At 39.1% G+C, this 21,034-nt stretch overlaps 3 protein-coding genes and 1 long non-coding RNA gene across 14 annotated transcripts in view; 2 read left to right on the plus strand and 2 right to left on the minus strand.

The window, feature by feature from the left end:
• Positions 1-6,883, plus strand: part of LOC108622457 (dual specificity protein phosphatase 10) — a 61,330-nt gene extending 54,447 nt beyond the window's left edge. Inside the window, exon 5 of the mRNA XM_018020355.2 lies at positions 3,464-6,883. Coding sequence (XP_017875844.1) covers positions 3,464-3,777 — 314 coding nt within the window. The 3' untranslated portion in view covers positions 3,778-6,883. The remainder of the gene's footprint in view (positions 1-3,463) is intronic.
• A 191-nt stretch (positions 6,884-7,074) lies between these two features.
• Positions 7,075-12,274, minus strand: LOC108622460 (PRKC apoptosis WT1 regulator protein). Of its 10 annotated transcripts, none has more exons than XM_026811487.1 (10): positions 12,088-12,274; positions 11,786-11,850; positions 11,496-11,644; positions 11,260-11,389; positions 10,929-11,085; positions 10,359-10,466; positions 10,150-10,190; positions 9,921-9,965; positions 9,395-9,551; positions 7,075-9,308 (listed from the first exon to the last, which is right to left on the minus strand). In XM_026811487.1, exons 2-10 carry the CDS (start codon positions 11,800-11,802, stop codon positions 9,123-9,125), a joined length of 990 nt encoding a protein of 329 aa, XP_026667288.1. In that variant the 5' UTR covers positions 11,803-11,850; positions 12,088-12,274; the 3' UTR covers positions 7,075-9,122. The 10 variants fall into 10 exon arrangements, with proteins under 10 accessions (XP_026667288.1, XP_026667287.1, XP_026667286.1 ...); XM_026811486.1 differs by having other exon boundaries at positions 12,029-12,274; XM_026811485.1 differs by having other exon boundaries at positions 11,786-11,935; positions 12,029-12,274.
• A 338-nt stretch (positions 12,275-12,612) lies between these two features.
• On the minus strand, positions 12,613-20,728 carry mahj (LisH and WD40 domain-containing protein mahjong). 2 transcript variants are annotated; one of them, XM_018020356.2, is made up of 19 exons: positions 20,645-20,728; positions 19,643-19,919; positions 19,303-19,561; positions 19,040-19,218; positions 18,514-18,968; positions 17,965-18,436; positions 17,640-17,885; positions 17,193-17,564; positions 17,003-17,122; positions 16,626-16,925; positions 16,333-16,530; positions 15,993-16,246; positions 15,684-15,914; positions 15,428-15,614; positions 15,050-15,343; positions 14,768-14,969; positions 14,477-14,683; positions 14,162-14,401; positions 12,613-13,828 (listed from the first exon to the last, which is right to left on the minus strand). In XM_018020356.2, exons 2-19 carry the CDS (start codon positions 19,901-19,903, stop codon positions 13,614-13,616), a joined length of 4,692 nt encoding a protein of 1,563 aa, XP_017875845.1. In that variant the 5' UTR covers positions 19,904-19,919; positions 20,645-20,728; the 3' UTR covers positions 12,613-13,613. The 2 variants fall into 2 exon arrangements, with proteins under 2 accessions (XP_017875845.1, XP_017875846.1); XM_018020357.2 differs by lacking the exon at positions 20,645-20,728 and adding an exon at positions 20,541-20,627.
• Positions 20,360-20,886, plus strand: LOC113464004 (uncharacterized). Its single transcript, XR_003388836.1, has 2 exons — positions 20,360-20,597; positions 20,684-20,886. It is a non-coding gene; the product is annotated as an uncharacterized LOC113464004 (long non-coding RNA).
• Positions 20,887-21,034: the final 148 nt, after the last annotated feature.

Consider the following 21,034-nt stretch of genomic DNA (forward strand, 5'->3'; position numbering starts at 1 on the left):
CTTTTGGGATTGACTGAATAGCCAATACATCCTTAATAATGCAATCTCGATTCAAATAAAATGATTATTTGTGATAATGTCTCTAGAAGGAGGAAAAATGTGTGGACTGGTACAATTGTAAAAGTGAGAATCGGCTCCTCTACGTGTCTTATGAATTAGATATTGTACTAGATTGTGGGAACTTATGGTTTTGGTGGGAAAAGATTGGAGCAAAAATAAGGTGCAGGTACTTCCTAACGATCCGGATCTCAGCCGTCCTTTATTTCCTTTCATGGGAACGAAGGACCCAGTCCTTTGTAAAAGGACCTCGGTAACTTTCCAACCGGCTTCACATTCTAAAGCAAATTCATCAACGAATATTGCTATCCCTAATAAAATGAACTAATAAATAGAATAATGCTTGTAATTAGCTAGTGCAGAAGATTGCCAAACGAGGCATTGTTTCAATGAAGCTCTAGAATTACCATTATTCATTCACTTAATATTTAAATGAGCCTGAGAACAGTACAATTAAAACAAATACGAATCTTGCATTTTGTTGAAGTAATATTTATTGATCTTGTCAAATTGAAATGTTTAAATATTCCAATTCTCTTATTAATATTTAAATGATTCAACAGCTTAGGATTCTGATCCTTGTTTTTGCTTAATACTTGTTGATCGTCTACCCTGTGCCAAGTCTGTCTTCGAACCTGAAGCGCCCCAGAGGTAGTTTTCTCGAAAGGGTTGGGAACGGTTCCTTTGTATTTGTCCTTGGTCGCACGGGAGGCGTCTTAACGGTCAACGCACCAAGTTGCCCTTTATTTCACGCAGCAGTCCCTGCAGTGTTTGGTCGGTTGGCCAGGTACAGCATTCCACCAGTTGCACATTCGGGTGGCGCGCGAGCGCGCACCCTTCTCCGGCGCGTACACACGCGCGAAGTGTATCGCGTTACGCGGCGCACATTCGCAAAAGCTTATGGAGCAGAATGCGGTGCAGTAAACACACCGGGGCGGCGGCGAGTGGGGCACCATGAAGAAGTAGGGGCATTCACGGTGGTGTTGTCCGTCCGCTGTTGTGTACCCAAAGCGTTTGTGCGTGCGCGCGCGTGCGTCAGTGACTCATGGTTTCATGAATGGAAACCTTTCGTCTTCTAGTCCTCGTGCACGGTGAATGGTCCACCGGAAACGGCTGGTTACACCCCGTTTCCGTTACACCGAACTGCGCAGCGCGATGAGGGAAAAACGGCCGAGCTGCGCCCAATGACGATGACTGGCGTTGTTAGGAATTCCGCGTTTAGGGTGCGAACGGACACTTTGCCTTCGGAGGCATGTCCACAGTTATCGGGACCAGTAATTAGCCTTCTGAGATTGATATATAAACACGTCATTTTTTTCATTCAATTTGTTCTAATTTAGTTTATTTTTTAAAATAAGAAAATTGAATTATTAAGAAATATAATTAAAAATTGGAAATAATTATAATAGCAAATCCTCAATACTTTTCGTTGAAGAAAGACAACGAGTTTCAGAATGATTAGCTAATTTTACATCCTGAGAAAAATCCAACCGGGGACTGCGAAATGCGTATCATAACTGGTAATAAAGTCTCGTAATCGTGTGCAAATTGCGTAATAATCACCGCGCACAATCTTCGTTTTTTTCCATTCCGCGTAAAATTTTCTAATGGAAAGGTCTGACCATTGTTAATAATTACATTTCAACCATTTCAATGGAAAAACGATTAAGTAATTATTTTGTTTGAAAAAAATAGAATTAGCTTCTCTAAGTCATAGCAGCGTGTCGTTCACGGAACGCGGTTCCTGTCGGTTAATTTTAATCATTCGAGGAACCGCTTCTGGGGGAAGACGGCAAATAGAGCGGAGGCAACAAGTACGGATTTCCCGGAACCGCGGTATCGTTTTTGTGATCGCGACAGGTGTCACAGCTTTTCGTCATTCTGCACACACGCACCTTCTGTTACCAAAACCAGTAATTTTTGATATTTTTAGAATATACGCACAATGACGTAATTGTTCTATATATTGAAAACAGGCTAAATCATGCAAAGAGGAATGCGATATTAAAATATAATAATAAAATTTTGAGCCTTGAAATATTATCGAAGTAATTGTAATTAGTATTCTCATCTCGAGAAGTAGAAGGGACGCTATCGCGTCTTCCACCGGAACAAATTGCGGGAAACACGTCATCAGAGGGTGGACAAAGTGTCGTTTTGAGGAACAACCCCGGACACGCGTTCGGAGGCGTCGATTAATCGGCAGTACACGCCACTAAACGACGATAAGCACCGAATCTTATCTGGCTACGCATGGGGGATCGGCGTAAAGTAGTTTAGGCAAGCGTCGAGCGAGACGCCGGGGGGTGCGTAGTAGCGTCGGCCCCCAGCTACTGTTCATTGCACGTTATACGCGCGCGTAGACCCGCGAGCTGGCATCTGCTATGAGTCACGGGTGACGAATGGTTGTCGGAGAAAGCGAAAGAAAATCGGTAGAGGAGAGAGAAGGGGGAACTCTGCGAGAGAAGGGAGTGTTATAGATAAACGGAGAAAAATGAGGTTGAAGCTGGGTCAAGGGGGGAGTGAGAGATCTCGGACAGGAAGCTCAATGATCTCGATCGTAATTATCTGATTTAGAATGAATCTAATAAAGAAGTTGATCATTAATGTCGTTGTAAATAAGAAATTGTTATACTACTCGTGTATCTATGCTTATTTTTAATATAATGATAGATTAGTACTACTTTCAAGTAGGATTTCTCATTCTCTGTATCTTTGATCCATTTACTTATTGTAGAAGTTTGGATGAACTTTGCATATAAAGGAAGATGATTTGATATAGACAAAGGGAGAGGTAGTCTCTGTTGTGGCTGCAAACGTTCCACAGATTCTCGCAAACGAAGCTGAGTAAGATAGGATCGACTCCGTATTTTCACACTAGACATCGCGAAGTCCTCGTGTATCCGCACGTGCGCTCGCAGCGGTTCTCACACTTCTTTGTGCCCGCCGCTGTCTTCTTCCAGCTGCACAAGAACGGACGGACTCGCTTCGCCGTGACTCATTGGCGATACGATAGCGTCCCCCAAGTTACGTAACCGAATCGCCTGTTTGGGTTTCACGGCTGGTTTTGTTCTGCCCGTTTACGACTACATACGTTACGTTACTCTGAGCTGGTGTTTTCTGCTCGTAAATCGCTTGCTAGATATCCCGGATGACGTACCCACCGACGTCGATGACCCGCGGTTCACATTTCTATACCAGGAAAAAGTCGTAAAACTAGAATTGAAATTCAGTGAAAACCGTTCGTTCAGTGGAACTGCGTTTCCGCTAAAAGTTGAATCTTCCGTTCAATATGTTATTTCATAAGCAAAACTTATTTCTTTAGTTTAAGAATTCCTAATAAAAAATCATTTTAGTTCAAATGAGAGGATGTATCATGCTGATGAATCAATTTTCTTGTTTGCAGAGGAAGCCCGAAAAGCCGGTAGCAGCGTGTTAGTGCATTGTCAGGCAGGAGTATCGCGCAGTGCGACGATCGCAATTGCGTACATAATGCGGCACAAGGGTTTGTCCATGGTGGAAGCTTACAAACTGGTGAAAAACGTGCGACCGATCATCAGTCCGAATTTGAACTTCATGGGTCAATTACTGGAGCTCGAACAGGGCTTGAGGGCGTCCGGTGGCGTGGCCCCGGCCCCCGAGGAACCGAAGAGTTGCCATCAGTGTCGCTGGTCCCACCAGCAAAACAGCGAAGAAGTCACTTCCGGATGCAGCGTCTGAGCCGACTCCAACCGGCGGGATCACCAGTTCCTCGTTTCGAGACACTGGGTTCCACAGCGAAAAGCCAGAGTTAAAGAAAATAGAGAGGAGAGAGAGAGGAGGAGAGAGCAATTCGTCTCGACGAATCGCGTGAGATGCTGTCGACACAGTCAAAATCACGCGCTCTTGCAAACATATCCTACGAGTGATAATAAGAGAACAAGTTCTTCCTGTTTCACGCGCGGCGCGAAGAACTCGGATTTCTACCCCCTTCAAAGCTACCACGTGCCTTGGCGTTCGGCCGTAGAAACGGGAAAGGCTGACTTACAAAAAAGTATACATGCATTCATACGCAAAAGTAAAAAGAGGAAGCTCTTCGCGGGAGTCGCGAAGAACAGATGATGGTGTACTTACGCGACAGTGTTCCGTAGTTGAATCGGTAAACGTGTAAACGACACTTGGTAAGACGCGCGTTCGTCCACTGCTTCCTCTTGATTTTGCGGCGACAAGCTACGTGTACTCACAGTGTTCCGTTTTCCTTCAAACGATCTAAATGAGTCTTCATTCTTCTTTCTCGTTTTTATGACGCTTTCGTTCGTTGCACGAAATTGATTTTTGAGAGCTACGAGAACGTGGTCAGTTCAGACTGTTGAAATTCTGATCTACACAACTAGTTTTACTCAATACTTTCTCGATTACGTTCAGTGCAGTTAGAAAATCAGTATGTAAATAATAACACTGTTAGAGAATCATTTTTATTTATTTGAGAACGCTGTTTTCGGTAACGCGCACCAAGGAATTGTAGCCGGGATCGTTTATTCGCGGAAATTCGTTTCGCCAGCGGAGTACGCACGCGCAGCAAATGGGACAAGTGACTAAAAAGAAAACTATGGATGAATGAGTGTATGTCAATTGAGATCAATATTTACTATGTTTGCGTTTTTGCCTATTTGTATCTCTGTATTCGTAATAATATTACATTACCCGATAGCAAAGTGGTTTATATTTGATAAAGAAAAACAACATAATGATAATATATCGTTGAATAATCGACCGATGAATTAATTAGCTTAACCACGAGCTCCGTAGCATTTAAGGATCTGGTTGAGGTCCAACCATCGTGATCTAGTCGTTTCTTGGGATGTAATTAATTAATCGACGATACATACATATACAAGTTGTGAAAGAGAGAGCGAGAATGAGGGAGAGAATTTAAAAAGAAAAAAAACACGTCCCCGCCAACTAATTAGATGTAATAATGTGAGTCGTCAAACTCGAGGGACGTTGATTTCGAAAATCGTAGACATAATTCTCCAATTTAAATTCAAACTACTCTTGTTTTTTGCTGACTGACACAGGATTTATTTTTTTATGTAAACCACTAAATTCTGTTTTCGATCTATGAATAAATATATGAATATTCTCAGCAGTAATTTAGATCAGACGTTGAGTTTAAATAAAGAATTGGCTTCATTATCGGATTTGACTGCGCAATCTTTATCTCAGGTTATTATTTTGCAACGTTTCGCTGATAATCCGACTCGATGACGAAAGTCGAACGAAAATTGTTCGAAATGAACGCGCGCTTAGAAATGTGCGCTGCGTCGAGGGTGAGAGTCTAATCTGTGTCAACGGCGGGGAAGTATTATAAAACGGGAAAGCGTAGTCCGTTTCCTCGCTTCAATTCGCTCGAAATCGCATGTACCTCGAGAAACTTGCAAAATCGACTTCTGTCTTTTTGGACCGTGACCATCGCTGCGAAATACCTCGAGCAAAATGGCCTAAAAGAACGAACGTTGATTGATTAAACTTAAAGAAAAAAAGAAAGAAGAAATCGACAATCGTCGCTGTCGAATCAAATCGAGCAGCTGTTCAAAAAAAAAACCCAAGGAAAATTCCTTACACCGATATATGCCTTTCTACTTTAGAGAGAGAGACTCATTACTGTTGACAATAAAGAATTGAAAAGCTCGACGTGAGGAGAAGTTGTCTTTGCGTGGGCGTAGGAGGAGGGAATAAGTTCACGACGTATATAGCGTAACGTGTACAGAATTATCGTGTATAGGATTAAACGAGGCAAGTTCCTTCTTCAGATTCTGTTTAATTCTCTCGAATGGAAACGGTACATATCAAACAGACGTCGCCTTCTTTTATTTCCTTTCTTTCTTTCTTTCTTTTTTTTTCTGTTCTCCGTAGATTTGCGAAGAATGTCACGTTCGAATGGGAACAAATCTCCTGTCGTTCGCGTCTCCTATAAATATAAGTCGGGCATCGTGACGCTTCGCATAGACATTGTAAAAAGTGTTTCTTAGCGAATAGTGTTGTAAATAAATATCGCAGAGCGTAGACGGTGTGGTCGAAGAGAGGGGAGAGACCGATGATATCTAATTTTAGAGAGTACTAATGAGCGAGGAGGGCTCTATTTCCTTTAGGGTTTAGAGAAAAGCTGGAAACCACGAGCGTAGTAAGTACCTGTTGCGGGATGTACGATGTACGATGATACATGTGTTGTAATGCGGTGTTTAAACTAAATTTTGTGGAACAATTCTTGTAACAATACAAATTGTACGTCGACCTGCGATAAATGGTACTACATGCAGCGATCAAACACACACACGGGGCGTTTAATATGCAACGATTTCAATAACTGTATAGCTAACGGTTCAACAAGTTCCTAAGGATGCTGCTCCTATTTAGAACACTCTTCATTGCGATTAGTCTGCGGACTTTTTATGCGAGACCCGAATTCTTTACTTTATTTATGATCATGACCCAGCAGAGGAATAGCAATGGAATATATGAACATTTTGTTGTAAAAATCTGCAGTCTAATCGTGATTTATCGCGGATCGATGTACTTGATTGCTGACCCTCCGCATCGGCGTGCACATGATAAGGTTTGCGTACGTACACATACACACACACACCTTGGATGGCTAAATAGATGCACCGAGCTGATTGACAATTATTTTTTTTTTTTGCGGAATCGTTGCCGTACATAGGTCGGACATTAGTTTTTCGTCTCTTCGATGTACAGTTAAATGTAAATGCAACTCGCATATACCGAGGACAATTATATTGTGTCATATCAAAATTGAATTATTTTATGAATAAAAGTATAAACCGCAGATTTCGTCCTCTTTCTTTCCCAGCAACATATTCCGATAATAATAATTAATTCTACAATGAAATTGATATTCGCACAGATTTTAATAAGGCGCGTTACCAGTGTGACCGCCAAAAATTTAGGTCACTTTTGGGAATCATGTGCAAGAAGGGAAGGAAGCGATAGGTAACATTCAGCATAAAGAAGATACGATTATTATAAGAAAATGTTTATTTAGACAGAAAATATCGAATTTCGAATATAATAAAGTTTCCAAATTCTCGTGATAGAAGAATCGGTGAAGCTTCTTAGACCGAGCATACGACAGATATATTTTTCCTACTGACGACACGTTTCTTGCGGAAGTGAAATATGTAAATAATAATAATAATAATAATAATAATAATAATAATAATAATAATAATAATAATAATAATAATAGTAGTAGTAGTAATAATAATAATAATAATTGTAACCGATCGAGTATGGCCGCGAAAAGTACCGCAAAAAATAAACTGAAATTGAATTACGTGTACACGGTCCCCGTACGTACGGTTCGTTCTAACACATCGCGACGGTTAAAAGTATAATGATTGTGCATACGATGAAGTTACGACAACGTGAATACAAATTCGATCTCCGTTTTACTTTCTCTCGACACCTGTTTTTCGCTCACATGCACAATATACATATAATAACGTTCAACTCGCACTCTTCAGTCTCCTGCTTTCAAAATTTCTCTATAGATTACGCGTTTCGCTGTAAGTAGTAATTAGGTTTTAACTAGAAGTAAATAGCAATTATAATAATAGTATTATTATTAATAGTAGTAATAGTAGTAATAGTAGTAGTTGTTTTCTTTCTTAGGGCTCATGCAGAATTATGCAGGGCTTTCTGTCAATTTTCGAGAAAGCAACATTCTATTATGTTTCCTTGAATATCTGCGTGTTCCTTCGAATTAAATGCAAAAAGTCGGATAGATATGGAATTGCTTGATTTGTGCTGTTCCTATTCACACGATCCCGCGCGGAACACCCGTGTGGATATCATTCCTTTTAACAAATTCGCATTTATGCCGTTGTACTAACTCACGCGAACGCGTCGTCGCAAACGTAGCGAAGATTTAGTTCACGAGTAGAAAAATCCTAACGCGGAATTGTACGTACCTAAGATAGATCCATTCGTAATCGGTATATAAAACGGACAACGTACAGTTCCCGAATTTCTTTAGTTCACGCATATACATATACATATATCAGCCAATCGTTTACTTTGCCACGTTCTCTCTTGTTGAACAACAATGATCTAACAGACTGTAGCACCGTTTAATTCCGTAAAATTGCGCGAGGAAAAGAAGGAACGTACCTTATCGCCTTTATGCAAGTGCGAAAAAACAATTGCCGAGTTCGTAAAAACAAGGATGACCTGTTCTTTGCCCTCTCTTAATTAAAAATCATTTAACATTCTTACATGCACAGTCGAATTCGATTTATTCTTAATGAAAACGTTGTGCGATTCTCTGTATGCAAAATGTCGATTAATAACAGATATCGACGACACAGACTTTGCTTCCAAAACACAAGTCAACTACAGAGATAGATGACCATATTTGGAAACGGACCTGTGCCGATAGGAGAATTCAATGCCGATCTGCGCGTAAATACTTTAACGAGCAGATCATCAAATGCATCAAATGTGTAATTATTCTTACAAACAAACATTGGACAAAATCTGATATTACAGGCTTGGCTGACAGGGTCGTTACGAATCCGTCAACCGTTTTCTTCATTCCCACTACGTAAGAAAAACCCGCGCTGGCGAAGCTCTACAAGTGAAGCGGATAAATTGTAACGTTATTCATTTGTACTCGACGATCTACTGCTTATCGCGTAAAAGAAAAGAGAAAAAGAATTATGACAGCCGGTTGGATTATATACGTGTATATGTATATATATATAATAATATATATATATGTATCTATAGTGCGTAACTTACCCTGATTCTCTTGCAGCGTAAATCATTTAACAGGTAATCATTTGTTTTCTTTTTGTTTAAAATCGCTTCGCTAATTCTTTCGGCTATTATTAACAATTAAATTCACAATTACTTACAAACTATCAATATATGTATATACATATATACCTATAGATGTATATAGATATATGTATAATTCAGTTTGAATCGCTGATCGACGATTCTCATTCTCTGTAATCGATCGTAGGATTGATAGACCAGACCGTGGCTCTGCGAGTAAGTAAAAGTTAATTACTCGCCAGGGCAGCCATCGCGCGAATCAATGCCGCGTTCTCCTCTCGGAGCCGTTCCCGTTCTATAGTCATCTCGTGCTGCTGTTGAAGCAGCCTGGCCTCGAGAGCCATTATCTTATGGTCTCGGTCCTCCAGCAGAGACAATAGCCTCCTATTTTCCTCTTGCGCTCGTTCTATCAACTGGAATCACACGGAGAAACCAAGTCAATCGATCTGTAAATTAACATTGAAATTAGTATCGCGTTCTGAGATGAAAAATTAAATACTTCGTGCGGATTGTCTCCCGTTGGCGTGGGCAGTCTTGGCTGACTCGCGGCGTTCACAGACGCCTGCGGCTCATGGTTCCCGTGGTCCGACTGATTGACACCGTCAGATTGGTTCAACGAATCGAACTCTTCGTCGTCTGCCTCCAAATCGGAGTGGCTAAAAAGTAAACGGTCAGTTTTCGTGTATTAGTGAATGCTCGTGGCGCGAACCAGTTCGGACTGCCTATGATATTGTATTAGGCACGACCCTTAACAGACAAAGATGTACCAATTGTTTCATTGTATGAATCGATTCACGTATTGTCAATTATCCTTGCGCTTTAGTGTGAAGTATGATAAAGTTAGTGTGACGTCGAGATCGAGTCTATCGTCTAGATCGTTGTATCGTAGAAAAAAAGGTATACAAAGGGACTTACGGTACTCGTTACATTACGCAGGCTCGTATTTAAAAGAATTTCTACTAGCTCTACCGTACTTCGTACAGGTCGTGCCTAATTGTACATTTGTCACGTACAGTAGCACTTACCAACTGTGCCTATTTATACATGACCTGTAGGAAGTACGGTAATGCCTAAAAAGCAGTAGCAGTTTATTACAAATAACTACGAAAATTTTCACTAAAGCACTATATAATATACATGATATAATATAATAATATATATGTAATATATTATGCACATATACATATACATATATATGTATATATAGGTATATGAATTTACTACCGTAATATAAGATATCTCAGTGTTTTATACCTTTTGTTTCGCCTTTGCGTAAACATTTTTGCTGTCCGTTCCTGAAACATGCGTCAGTTTGACATACATACAGTAATTTCTCCTCTGTCGGTCGACTTTTTTTCGACTCTCGCGTTTCACAGTTAACAGAATGATAATAATAATAAAATGATTCGCTCTCTTTCTTTTTAAAAGAAAAAATATAAAGAATAAAAATCACGCGGACTTACTTCGATGAGTTCATGATCAAGGAACTCATTGTGATGTGTGTTGTGTTTTGTTTCAAGACAAGTGCCACTAAGATCTTCCTCATCTTCGCCTGTACTACCTCCTGTACTCTGTAGAATTAAGTGGCTAACGAAATTACATTGCGGGGTAACACGAGGGTTTGTACACAAAACGTTTACCGATACTCGTTTAGAACGCTCGCGGCGAACGCGATTTTCAACAACAACATTCAAAAGAGCAACGCGGTTCATTCCGAAAAAGCGGTTATTTTATCAGAACGAAGTGCAATACTACTTTCGTCAGACATTCCGTGTTCGTATCTAAAAATCGTCGGAAAGGTAAGGCACTCCTCGGTAGGAAAAAAATGCACACGTTCAAGATATTAACTGAAATATTAATTTGTATAAATACTAATTAAGAGATAAAGAGATTAATGTTTAAAAAAAAACTTCTAGATTCGTCATGCAAAATACAGAGGACGGCTAAACAGATTGAATATTGATATAAGGTAGAGATCCTCGTCTCAAAATCCGGGTATAATTGCCGCGGTGAGTCATTAAGATTTTGGGAACCTTTAACGTGACTGGAAAACAGCGACAAACCTCCGTCGATGGCAAATGTACTACTCCGGTACTTCGTCTCTTTTCTCGAAGTTTCCGTCGATCACGCTGCTGCTTTCCCTTGTTTATGTGCGTTGGCCTGTGCAAACAGGATACGACACTAAACACACTAGAACCAGAATCCATGAATTTGTTAACGAGTCGCTCGCGTGAACTGGATCTACTAGATCTCTAGATCTACTTTGAAGTGAACGCGGTTTACTGCTTACGGCGAACTCATATAACTCATCGTCCCGGGCACGTCACGACTAAAACAGCGGCGACGGTGTCAGTATTTACTCACCGGCCGGTCACCCGTTTGTCCTGCTTCCTCATTATAGGTTTGTTCTGTTGACTCTCATGGTCAGGGGGAAGTACACTGTTCGAACTCGTGTCGCACACACCCTGAGACTCTTCCACATTTTGTCCACTCTCTGCGAATACACAGAATTCCAGTTTTAATAAAATAATTAATACAGATCAGAAGTAATTTATAGAAAATCAGTGACAAGCTCTAACACAAGAGGTAATGTACGTTACTTTGAAAATTGATAGCAGCGGAATCTCCGGTTCTAGGTGGATTAACCCGTGCCCTAGCAGTCCTGATCCTGGACCTCCTGGACGTCAGTTCGAAGTCATTATCGAAATCCTCCTGGCTGACGGAGCTGGACGCCATGCCGGTGATATCGCTGTATGATAATACGAATACAATCAATTCCGTTCACACACGGACACAACGGTGCTAATCAAAACTGTGCGATAACAATATCGATAATAATAATAATAATAACAATAACGACGATACATTCAAATAAAAAACGGGTTCTTACAAAGAATACCTGGACATCTGAACAAAGGGGTAGACGGATAGTAGGTGCGACGGACCAGCGGTAGACTTGCAGGCCGAGAAAAAGCGAGTGCTCGATTAGGTTTGTCTAGAAGGGGAAAGTCACAAAGCATGGAACACCGCTTTCCGACTACTACGGGCAGACAAAATGCGTGCGCGCAATAAAAATGATACAACGGAACACGAACGGAGAAAAGAAAGAGCAATTCTTTTGAGTATTAGTCACCTGTCGAGGTGAGCGGTCTTCACCTAGTTCCAATGCCAATGCCGTGACTCACTACCAACCTATGTGCGATTGACAGCTGTCAACCGTCGGGACATCCATAAACACGTATGGCCCCGCACAATTACATGGTTCAAAGATAGATGGGTATATCGATCGTGCCGTGCACCTTGACTAAGGTTCAATTTCCAACGACGCTTCCCTCCCTCCTCTTCGTCGCCTCGATGTCACTAAGCAAGGTGGAAATGCGAGAGATCACTAGAACTCTGGTGCAAGTGCGCGGGCGCGCTTGATAAGACCAGATAAGACCGATAAAACCGTGAACGTGAAGGTCGCAGAGGCCTTCACGTCTTCGCATTATTTTCTAGCATGTTCTTCTTTGAATCATCTTGAATTTAACATTCAACTCCCTTTACACAAAGTTAAGGTAGCTACCCCTCGACGACCAGTATTTCTTTTCTAGCTGAAGAGACAATATCTTTGGTATAACCGAATCTTTAATTTGACCGATACCGAAAATAACGGTAACGTTGAGAGATTCATTCCGAGCTCCTCGTAAAGCGTGGTTCTATTTATTAGAGCAAATCTATACAAATTTACGATTCTTTATTTAAGATAACAATCGACAGGATTAAATCAACTTTTTACAATCTCTCAGTTCTTCCCACACGCTCACATCCTCGCATTCTATTTTTTTTTTTCATATACATACATAAGTGGTACCATGAAAGAATTAGAAAGTTTTACTGCTCTTAGAATGAAATGAAGTTATTAAAATAATCGGAGATTCAATTCTCCGGCAATTTATCTCTTCGACCCGCTTCTTGATCGTAATGAAAATGCTCGCAAATCAGCTTTCGAAAAATAAGGGTATCCATTAATATAAAACCATTATTTAGTAGAGAATATGTGATATTATGTTCATTGAACAACAAATATGACTTAAATAATAATATATACATTTAAACCGATCGATGGAAAAGTCGATCGTAATTGAAAGTTACATCGCATTTCATTATTCTTAACGCTTAACAGAGCGTAATCATTGCCGAGTAATATTAAATGACCTTAAAATCTTCTCACTGGCCAACCCCGCTTCGTTTCTGTATTGGCGAAATGAACGAGTTAATCGATAATTACACATTTTTCCAATTTTGATTATGCCACAAATGTGCTCCAATTAAGAAATAATTTTCTCAAAATTCAAAATATAGCTTAAAGAAAATACGTAATAACTACTTATTTAGCCAATATTTATTTAGCACTCCCATATATATATATATCTGTTCAGACAAATCTAACCACGTAATAGACCGATTACTAAATTAAGCTATGAAATATTAAAATCTAATGAACAGAAGATATTCCACATAAGAAAACCTAAGATCTCTTTTGGTAATGTTTTCTATTCACTTAAATGCATACTTCCATTTCGCCAATTAAACACTGAAAAAATGTTAGATCATAACAAAACTGCATTGTTCAGCATTTCACTAACTGGCCGAAAATGAATCAAATTCCTATGTATAGTCCAACAAAACCGTTGAAGGCATGTTTCCATAGTTTGAACGTGTTGCTGTTCACACATTTAGGAGAACAGAATTTCAAGATCGTCGGCGTCGGAGAAAGAAAAATCTGGCGAATCAGGAGATCTGGTGTAATCCGTCAGATCGTTCGCCGAATCATCGGCGTCAGCTGCATCATCGTCGTCATCGTCATCGTCGTCGTCGTCGTTTATCTCAAGATCGTTTCGCTCATTATCATCGCCATTCTCTCCTGCCGCTGGATCCGGATTATCCGCATCTATTTCAAAATTGATTGTTTATTGCAATAAAGCTGCGAATGATTCCTGCATAATATGCACGAGCGATACAAACTATTGCAAATAAGTATAGTTGAATCATCATTTAAAATGGCTATAAACGCCATGCATTAAAATCGAATTAAAATTAAATTAGGAAACAGAGACCGCAGTGATGTGCTTAGTAAAACTGCAATAAAACTCTTTAAAATTAACTAAATAATACAAATTATAATTTTTTGTAACAACGTATTATTGTATTAATTATTATAGAAAATGATGAAAGTTATCACTTCAATAATTTAATGAAATCTCCTATGATCTTTGATACTAACCATCTGCGTTATTATCATCGGAACCAGAATTCGAACCATCATCGTCGCTCGCATCGAGATCATCTTCATCATCGTCCTCGTCTGATTCGTCCTTATCATCTTTCCTTCTTCCAACGTCGTACAATCTAACGCTCGACTCGTGAATATCGTTGAATTCGTTCAGATTCTCAACTACGGCTATTTGCGTATCGAATTTGTTACAAGCCAGTCCGTAAACTCCTCTTCGAACATCATAGGTAGCTACAATCATTTGATCATTAATGTATAAAGTATTTACATTTTTCATATTTGATTAATATAATCCATGTCTCTTACCAATGTTACTGTAGTCCAAAGCATCTAACGTTTTAAATGATGTAATACAGTTTGATTCGTCTGCGTTTTCAATATCCGATGACACGGCATAGATAATGTTATTAACAGGAGAGAATATTATTTCCATTTGATCGAGAGTCGGTACCGTCTTTAACAAATGAAAGGTTCTTAAGTCCCAGACTTCTGTGTTCGACACTACTTCCGTACCTATTGAACACAGTTATTTAATATTAAACATATGTGCAGACATATTCCTCATCAGAAACAATTAGTTATAATTTATGACAATACCATTGGGATGGAAAACTCCGTTAAGCGTTTGGTTCAATTTATCAAATTTATGAATTTGTTTGCCTGAGTTTACATCCCATAAAATTCCGTCGCTTAAAACCAACTCATCATTCATACTGAAAGTAGCACGATTTTGCGTGTATCGATTAGAAATTGCAGGAGCTAGCCTAGTTAACAATTGTCCAGTCGCTATATCATAAATCTAAACGAATATTCATTTAATTGATTATCACTCATTATTTTACACTACAAAAGTAATTAGGATAAGGAGATCGATGATACCGTTGCAATTTCGCCTTGTGTTCCAATAATTCTGTCTTGCAGTTTTCCAAATTCAACGTGATCCTCGTTTTCTAAAGACAATTTTAAATCGAAGAACGTTCCTATACTCCAGAGTGCAGACATAGGACTCCTCCACGGTGTGGTAGTTAACAATAAATTTCCCCGTTGATTACATTCCATGTTACAGATGTAAGACTCGTGACAGGAATACGTCGCTTCTTCTAATCCCGTGTGTATATTGTACATCTTTACTTCCCCCGCGTAAGTACCCAACATTAGATATTGTTGACAAGGCTGGAAAAATATAAAAATTCATTATATTACAAATACGGATCAGCTCAATTATACTGAACAGTTGTGATAGAAAAAGCACCATACCGAGAAAATACAACAAGTAAAAGCTTCAACGTCTGTAGGTCGGAAAGTTTTTACAGGACAAAATCGGCTATATATAAGTCTTCTATCCAGTCTTCTGCCATCGATACCCATCGATCTTCTAGCCAATCTTACCGTTACATTGGTTGGTGTTGAATTCTTTGTACATGGATCAGGACATTTATGAGGTCTAAAATCAAATATATTATTATATTATCATATGTATTAATTAGAGAGTAAATGGTACGCGAATACGTACTCGAATAGATTGAATTGTGGACAAGTAACCATTGGATTTTTACATAAAGCGTGTTGATTAGTTAAATATTCCGTTATAATGGAATCCAGGGTTATAGTAGACGGATTTGACGTAGCTATACCGAGTCCTCCGACTCCAGGATCTCTTGAAATTTGTTTTTGCAGCGATCGACACGACGTCGAATGACAATTCATTTGACTGACTAGAGCCTGCTTATCGACTTGAATTTTCCTGAAGTTATTAAACATATGTCTTAAGTTATCAGTACCTTTCGAATAAGAAGCGGTCATTATTAAGTTCATAACTTACTTTTGGTTAATTTGTACTTTAATTGGTTGAGGTGTGCTAGTCGGAACAGTACTTTGATTGAGGCAGTCGGAAAGTTTCAAGCGGACGTTATTTGGAGTACTTAATGACGCTGAACTTGAACTGGTATTCGAATGGGATATGTACCTAAAGGATGAGGTGGGAGTGGTGTTGTTACGGGGAGTGACATCTCTTTGAGTACATCTGTTCGTGCTGTACAAATTCACTGTTGCTCCAGGAGAAAATCCATTTCTTGTCTAAGGAAAGTTCGTACATAGTAAATTGATAGATTTTCCATTAAATTATTTGAGGAATTTATAAACAGTCGAACTGTATAACTCACTGTTGTAGTTACAGGACTGCGATAAGTAAACGGCTGATATGTGCATATCGGTTTCATTATAGCAGAAGACTCTAAATTCGCTTCCCTGTGAAGTGTCGACGCAGTGTCTGTTAAACCTTTCGACATTAAATGTTGGTATATTAACTGATTCAATTGATGTTCATTATACTGTATTCTCGTCTGTGCTACTACATTTGCCTGTAGAATTTTTAATTACCATTATTCGAAGAAATAAGATAAAACAGGATGTGTCATGATTAGAATTGAATTAGATAATAAAAAATAATTCTTACACGATGTAAACTGGCCAAAGAAATTTCGTATTCCGCCCCAGTAGGTTTCGCTTCCCCGGAAACTCTGCCCATTAACTCCAAGGCGTACTTTTGAAACATTACGTGCTCCTGTCTCTTTTCTTGAAGTATCGGATCTTTCATAAGAGCCTGAATTTGTCCGTCGGTGAACATTGGTAGTTTGCTAATTATTTGTCTGACTTTCTCGCTCCGCGCCAAACCCGCTAATGCGCGACAAGCTAATGCCCTTATACTATCAGCATCCGTGATAGGAGTTTTTACCATCATTAATTGCAACAAGACCTGTAAACAAAATAGAATAATCATAAACATATAAAACGAATGCATGAAAATTGTTTTAAGGAAGTATATATAATTACCATTATTCCGTTATTCGACCTTACACTTCCCCAAATTTTTTGTATTAACTCCTCGCTGTTATTATTCGCTTTTTTCTTGGCAGAACCTGTTACTGAATATCTTGCTACATTACCACCAATCTGTAATAAAGAAACAAGTAATAATCTCACGTTTTCTTATATTATTTATTTCATATAAACGATAACTTACTCTATTTATTGGAGCGCATACACAGTTGATCACAGCTCTCAGCGCAGCTCTCTGTACATCGGGATCTGCGATGATCTCGCATTCCGCTGCAGCTAAGAGCAGATTGATCGCCATTGTCATCGACATATCAGGCATGTCGACTCTTTCGCAAAGCAGCAACATCACTTTTGGCACTATGGAACAAATAGCTATTACATCTAAGCAAGAGCGGACCGTCTCCGCGCTCGAGGTGGTATGAACTCGGCCACTGTAATTCCATTCCCTAGCAAATGCAATAATCTGAAGGAGAAGCGTTATCCCCCCGAGGCGATATAACTCTTCTACTGGCGGCCACACTGCCCTTACAGACATTAATTCCTGAAGCACTTCCACCTGTAACGAAGATATACCTCGTTAATGATAAAATATTTAACTAGTATTGATAGCCCTTTGATAAGTGTATGTTACCTTCGCTTGAACTTCTTCACTGCTCAATTTGACAGCTTTATAAGGTGGTAGCGATGGCTGCCACGTGTCACGCTCTGCCCTAACGTTTTCAGCTCTTTGCAATTGTTCCGCTTTAAGATGTAAATGAGCCTCCATGTATCGTTTCAAAGCTACCGCAACATGCCTAACTATCTGTCTAGAAGCACATTCTTCGTCGTCATTCAATGCCGGTTCTTCCTCGATGTTCAAAATTGGCAATGTGGAAATCTTGGGAAAACATCGATAATTGAATTAGTTATATTGTGATACGGGATTGATCATTTCTGTGGTTAAAAACGACACATACCACGTTAAAAAGTTTTCTAAGTCCATCCTGCGCATCGAATTCTTCGAGTATCACTTTAAATGGGAAGGAAAATCCAAAAAACATTGTCGCGTGGCATCTTCCAGAATCGTGGCTTCGCTCTAGAAGCCACAACGCGTAAGTAACGAGGTCGGAGATTACGTGCTTTGGCAGTAGACATACTCTCTCCATCGCGTCCTCACAGTACGCTAAATAATATAAACAAATTGAGACACCAGTGGCCGCGACACTGGGTCTTGGAACGTCCAACAGTTTCTGTAAGCCACCGACGTTGAGGAATTCAATAGAGAACTTTTTATGACAAAGGAGGGAGGCTAAATATTTCAAAGCCTCGAAGGCTAAGCGACTGTCCTTGGTTTCTCTGACATTGATATACTTTAGAATTAACTCTAAAGCGTTCTGTTCGAATACGTGGCCTAAGAACTCTTGATATTCACCCATCGGCGTAAGGTATCTACCAATGTATAATGGAATTCATACACATTATTGTCATTGATACTTGGTAATGATGAAACACGGAGATCGTCTCACCTTAATATTAACATCTGCCGCGTGGCCAACGTTGGAGGATGTATTTGTACATTTCCTATAACGTACGATTCCATCTCCGCCCATGAAGAATTGGAATTATTCTCGATTAATGCAGCCGGTGTAATGGAACTTTGCATCGATGACGTCGAATTCTTCTGCAAATTGCATCGCGCCGAGGAGACGTTCACTGACCTGTTGAGACTGTTTTGTGCCTTCGATGGTGTCGCTTGAGTACTTAAATTAGGATTCTTTGGCACAGCCAGAGGCGGAGACATTATTTCTGGGTATATGTTATCATTTTTTATCGGAGTCTCGCATCCTGCGTCGCTTTTCTTTCTCTTGGGTAAGGGAGCAGAATCTTCAGAAGAGTCGGCACAGTCTTCTTCTCCTTCAGAAAAATAATTACTACCATTTGGACTTTTAAGAATCCCATTTTCTTTTCGCTTTTCTCTCACCTTCAAACGAAATTTGAATAAATATACGTTTATCAGATTGTAACCACATGTATATTAAATATTCGTCTTACTTTTCTTTTTCCAGGCACGCCTTTGTTTTCTGCATCTCCTCCACTGTTTCTATCCTGACCAAAATGTGCAAACGGCCTATTATTGGCGGCGAGTTGCCTATCTTCTTGGGCTTTCTCTTGCAATTTATGAAGCCTTTGCAACATTAAAGGCACCATTTTCCCATTCTGCTCTCTGAATCCTGTGAGAAATAAAGAAATAAACATTTCCTTCCTGTGCCTTTAAAAAGAAATAATAAATGTCAAGCTTTATTCGAAGTTCGAACCTGTTGCGATCTCTTGAACTTCCATTGCAGCTGCTACGAGCCCTGTTGCATAACTTTGCAAAGGTTCTATGCTTTTCTCTGCCCAAGAAAACAAACGATGAATAAGACCGTCCATATCTGGCTGGAACACTGCAGAAGTTTCTAACCCCGGAAGAATATCGAGCATAAGACGACAAGCTGCGATGTTTAGTTTTCTAACATCACGACCTGTGACACCCGCGCGAGACCAGTAAGTGTCTCTCAAGTAATCATTTATAAGCTGTTGAACAGATAACATCGCACGAAACAACGTTAATTCATAATGCTTAGTTTTGTCGAAGTTGATCATCATTAGACTTACCTTGGTCATAAAATTATCTTTTCTAAATAGAACTTTCAATATGTGTCCAAAATTGCATTCTGGGTCTGTGCGCGATGGATGCCTTTCATCGAATGGGTCTGGATCCATTTTCAAATAATTTTCGGTTTCTAATTCTATTATTTCTGCCAGTCTTTGAAGTGTCGGAACTGGATCGTACGAAGGTGAAGTATGTTCTTCTTCCCATTGCCTGAGGATTTGGACTACATCTGTTACTTCTGATAAGGATTCTGCACTTGACATCTTTTTCCCTATTACCCTATGAACATAAATTTATATTCACAATTAGAAATTCAAAATAAATACATTACTTCCATCTAGTTAAATTATGTTATTATTTTAAAATTTTATAACTGGATTAACGGATAATATTTTAATAATATGAGATCCATATTATTATTTTATGTCTATAATTAGTTTAATACTTTAATACGCAAGCATATACATCTATTTTTTATTTTCATACGTTGACAAAAGGTAATGAAGCAGAAAGAAAGTTTCAACCATGTGCGAAGCATAAAATACTTCAGTTTGATATTGATTAAAGTAAATAATATTGAGAAAACTCTAAATGAAACTGAAATAATTGCACATTGCACAATAAATGCTATTTATGATTTTTCAATTAAAAAAATAATAGCAATGTACATATCAAATCGCATCGAATAACGAATTCTGTACAAAATCAAAGTCTGATATTTATTCGACAGCTCACGGATTTTAAATAAATTTTCATTAAAACCCCGAAACCGATTACTTAACCTTAAAAGTCAATGTACAACAAACAACGATCAACCTTTTCGAACAAAGCATACGGAGTGGCAGTATAATAACAATTATCGGAAATAAGCGAAAGCAGTAACAAAAAATTGGTATATACCGATGAAGACAGATTGTTGTTTGTTATTCGAAATTCGGAGGATCAAACTTGTTGGAGGTAAAAGCAGCGTGTATCTTGTTAGGTTAGAGTCGACAGAACGTTACCTTCCCAAAAATTTATTTGACAGTTTACTTCGTTGACAGTTATTACCATGTACGTCACTCTCCTAAGCGAATAATTGTACTTTCGGATCTTGGGAATAACGAACAATTCCAATCGAGAACAATGTTTTCTTACAAAAGTACGAAAATGCAACCAGCAACACGCACGCTAGACGGGCTAGTTAATTGACTTTTGAAAATGTATTGAAATGTCGTAATAATAAAGCAGGATTCTTTCTAACGTTGATGTTGGTTCCACAGACTGGTTATTTTTTGCCGATTTCGTTCTAAAAAGGTACTCGAAAATTTATTTCGGATTTTTCATTGGACACAACTACATATATATACGAATAATATATCAGAAATATCCATATATATGGAATATAAAAATAT

Source organism: Ceratina calcarata, unplaced genomic scaffold (genome assembly GCF_001652005.2).
Source record: "Ceratina calcarata isolate Rehan_Ccalc_2016 unplaced genomic scaffold, ASM165200v1 scaffold222.2, whole genome shotgun sequence".
In the NCBI taxonomy this organism is placed as follows: Eukaryota; Metazoa; Arthropoda; class Insecta; order Hymenoptera; family Apidae; genus Ceratina; species Ceratina calcarata.

Excerpts from the sequence above, each read along its gene's own strand:
- LOC108622460 (XM_026811487.1), bottom strand. Across the intron at positions 11,086-11,259 it reads GACAAACGGGTGACCGGCCG|TGTGTTTAGTGTCGTATCCT; the intron begins GTGAGTAAATAC and ends TTCTGGTTCTAG. Across the intron at positions 9,966-10,149 it reads ACGCAAAGGCGAAACAAAAG|GCATTACCGTACTTCCTACA; the intron begins GTATAAAACACT and ends ACTGCTTTTTAG.
- mahj (XM_018020356.2), bottom strand. The coding sequence starts at position 19,903 with ATGTCAAGTGCAGAATCCTTATCAGAAGTAACAGATGTAGTCCAAATC. Across the intron at positions 16,531-16,625 it reads CTTTGGCCAGTTTACATCGT|GCAAATGTAGTAGCACAGAC; the intron begins GTAAGAATTATT and ends AAAATTCTACAG. Across the intron at positions 16,247-16,332 it reads GCAGTCCTGTAACTACAACA|ACAAGAAATGGATTTTCTCC; the intron begins GTGAGTTATACA and ends AACTTTCCTTAG.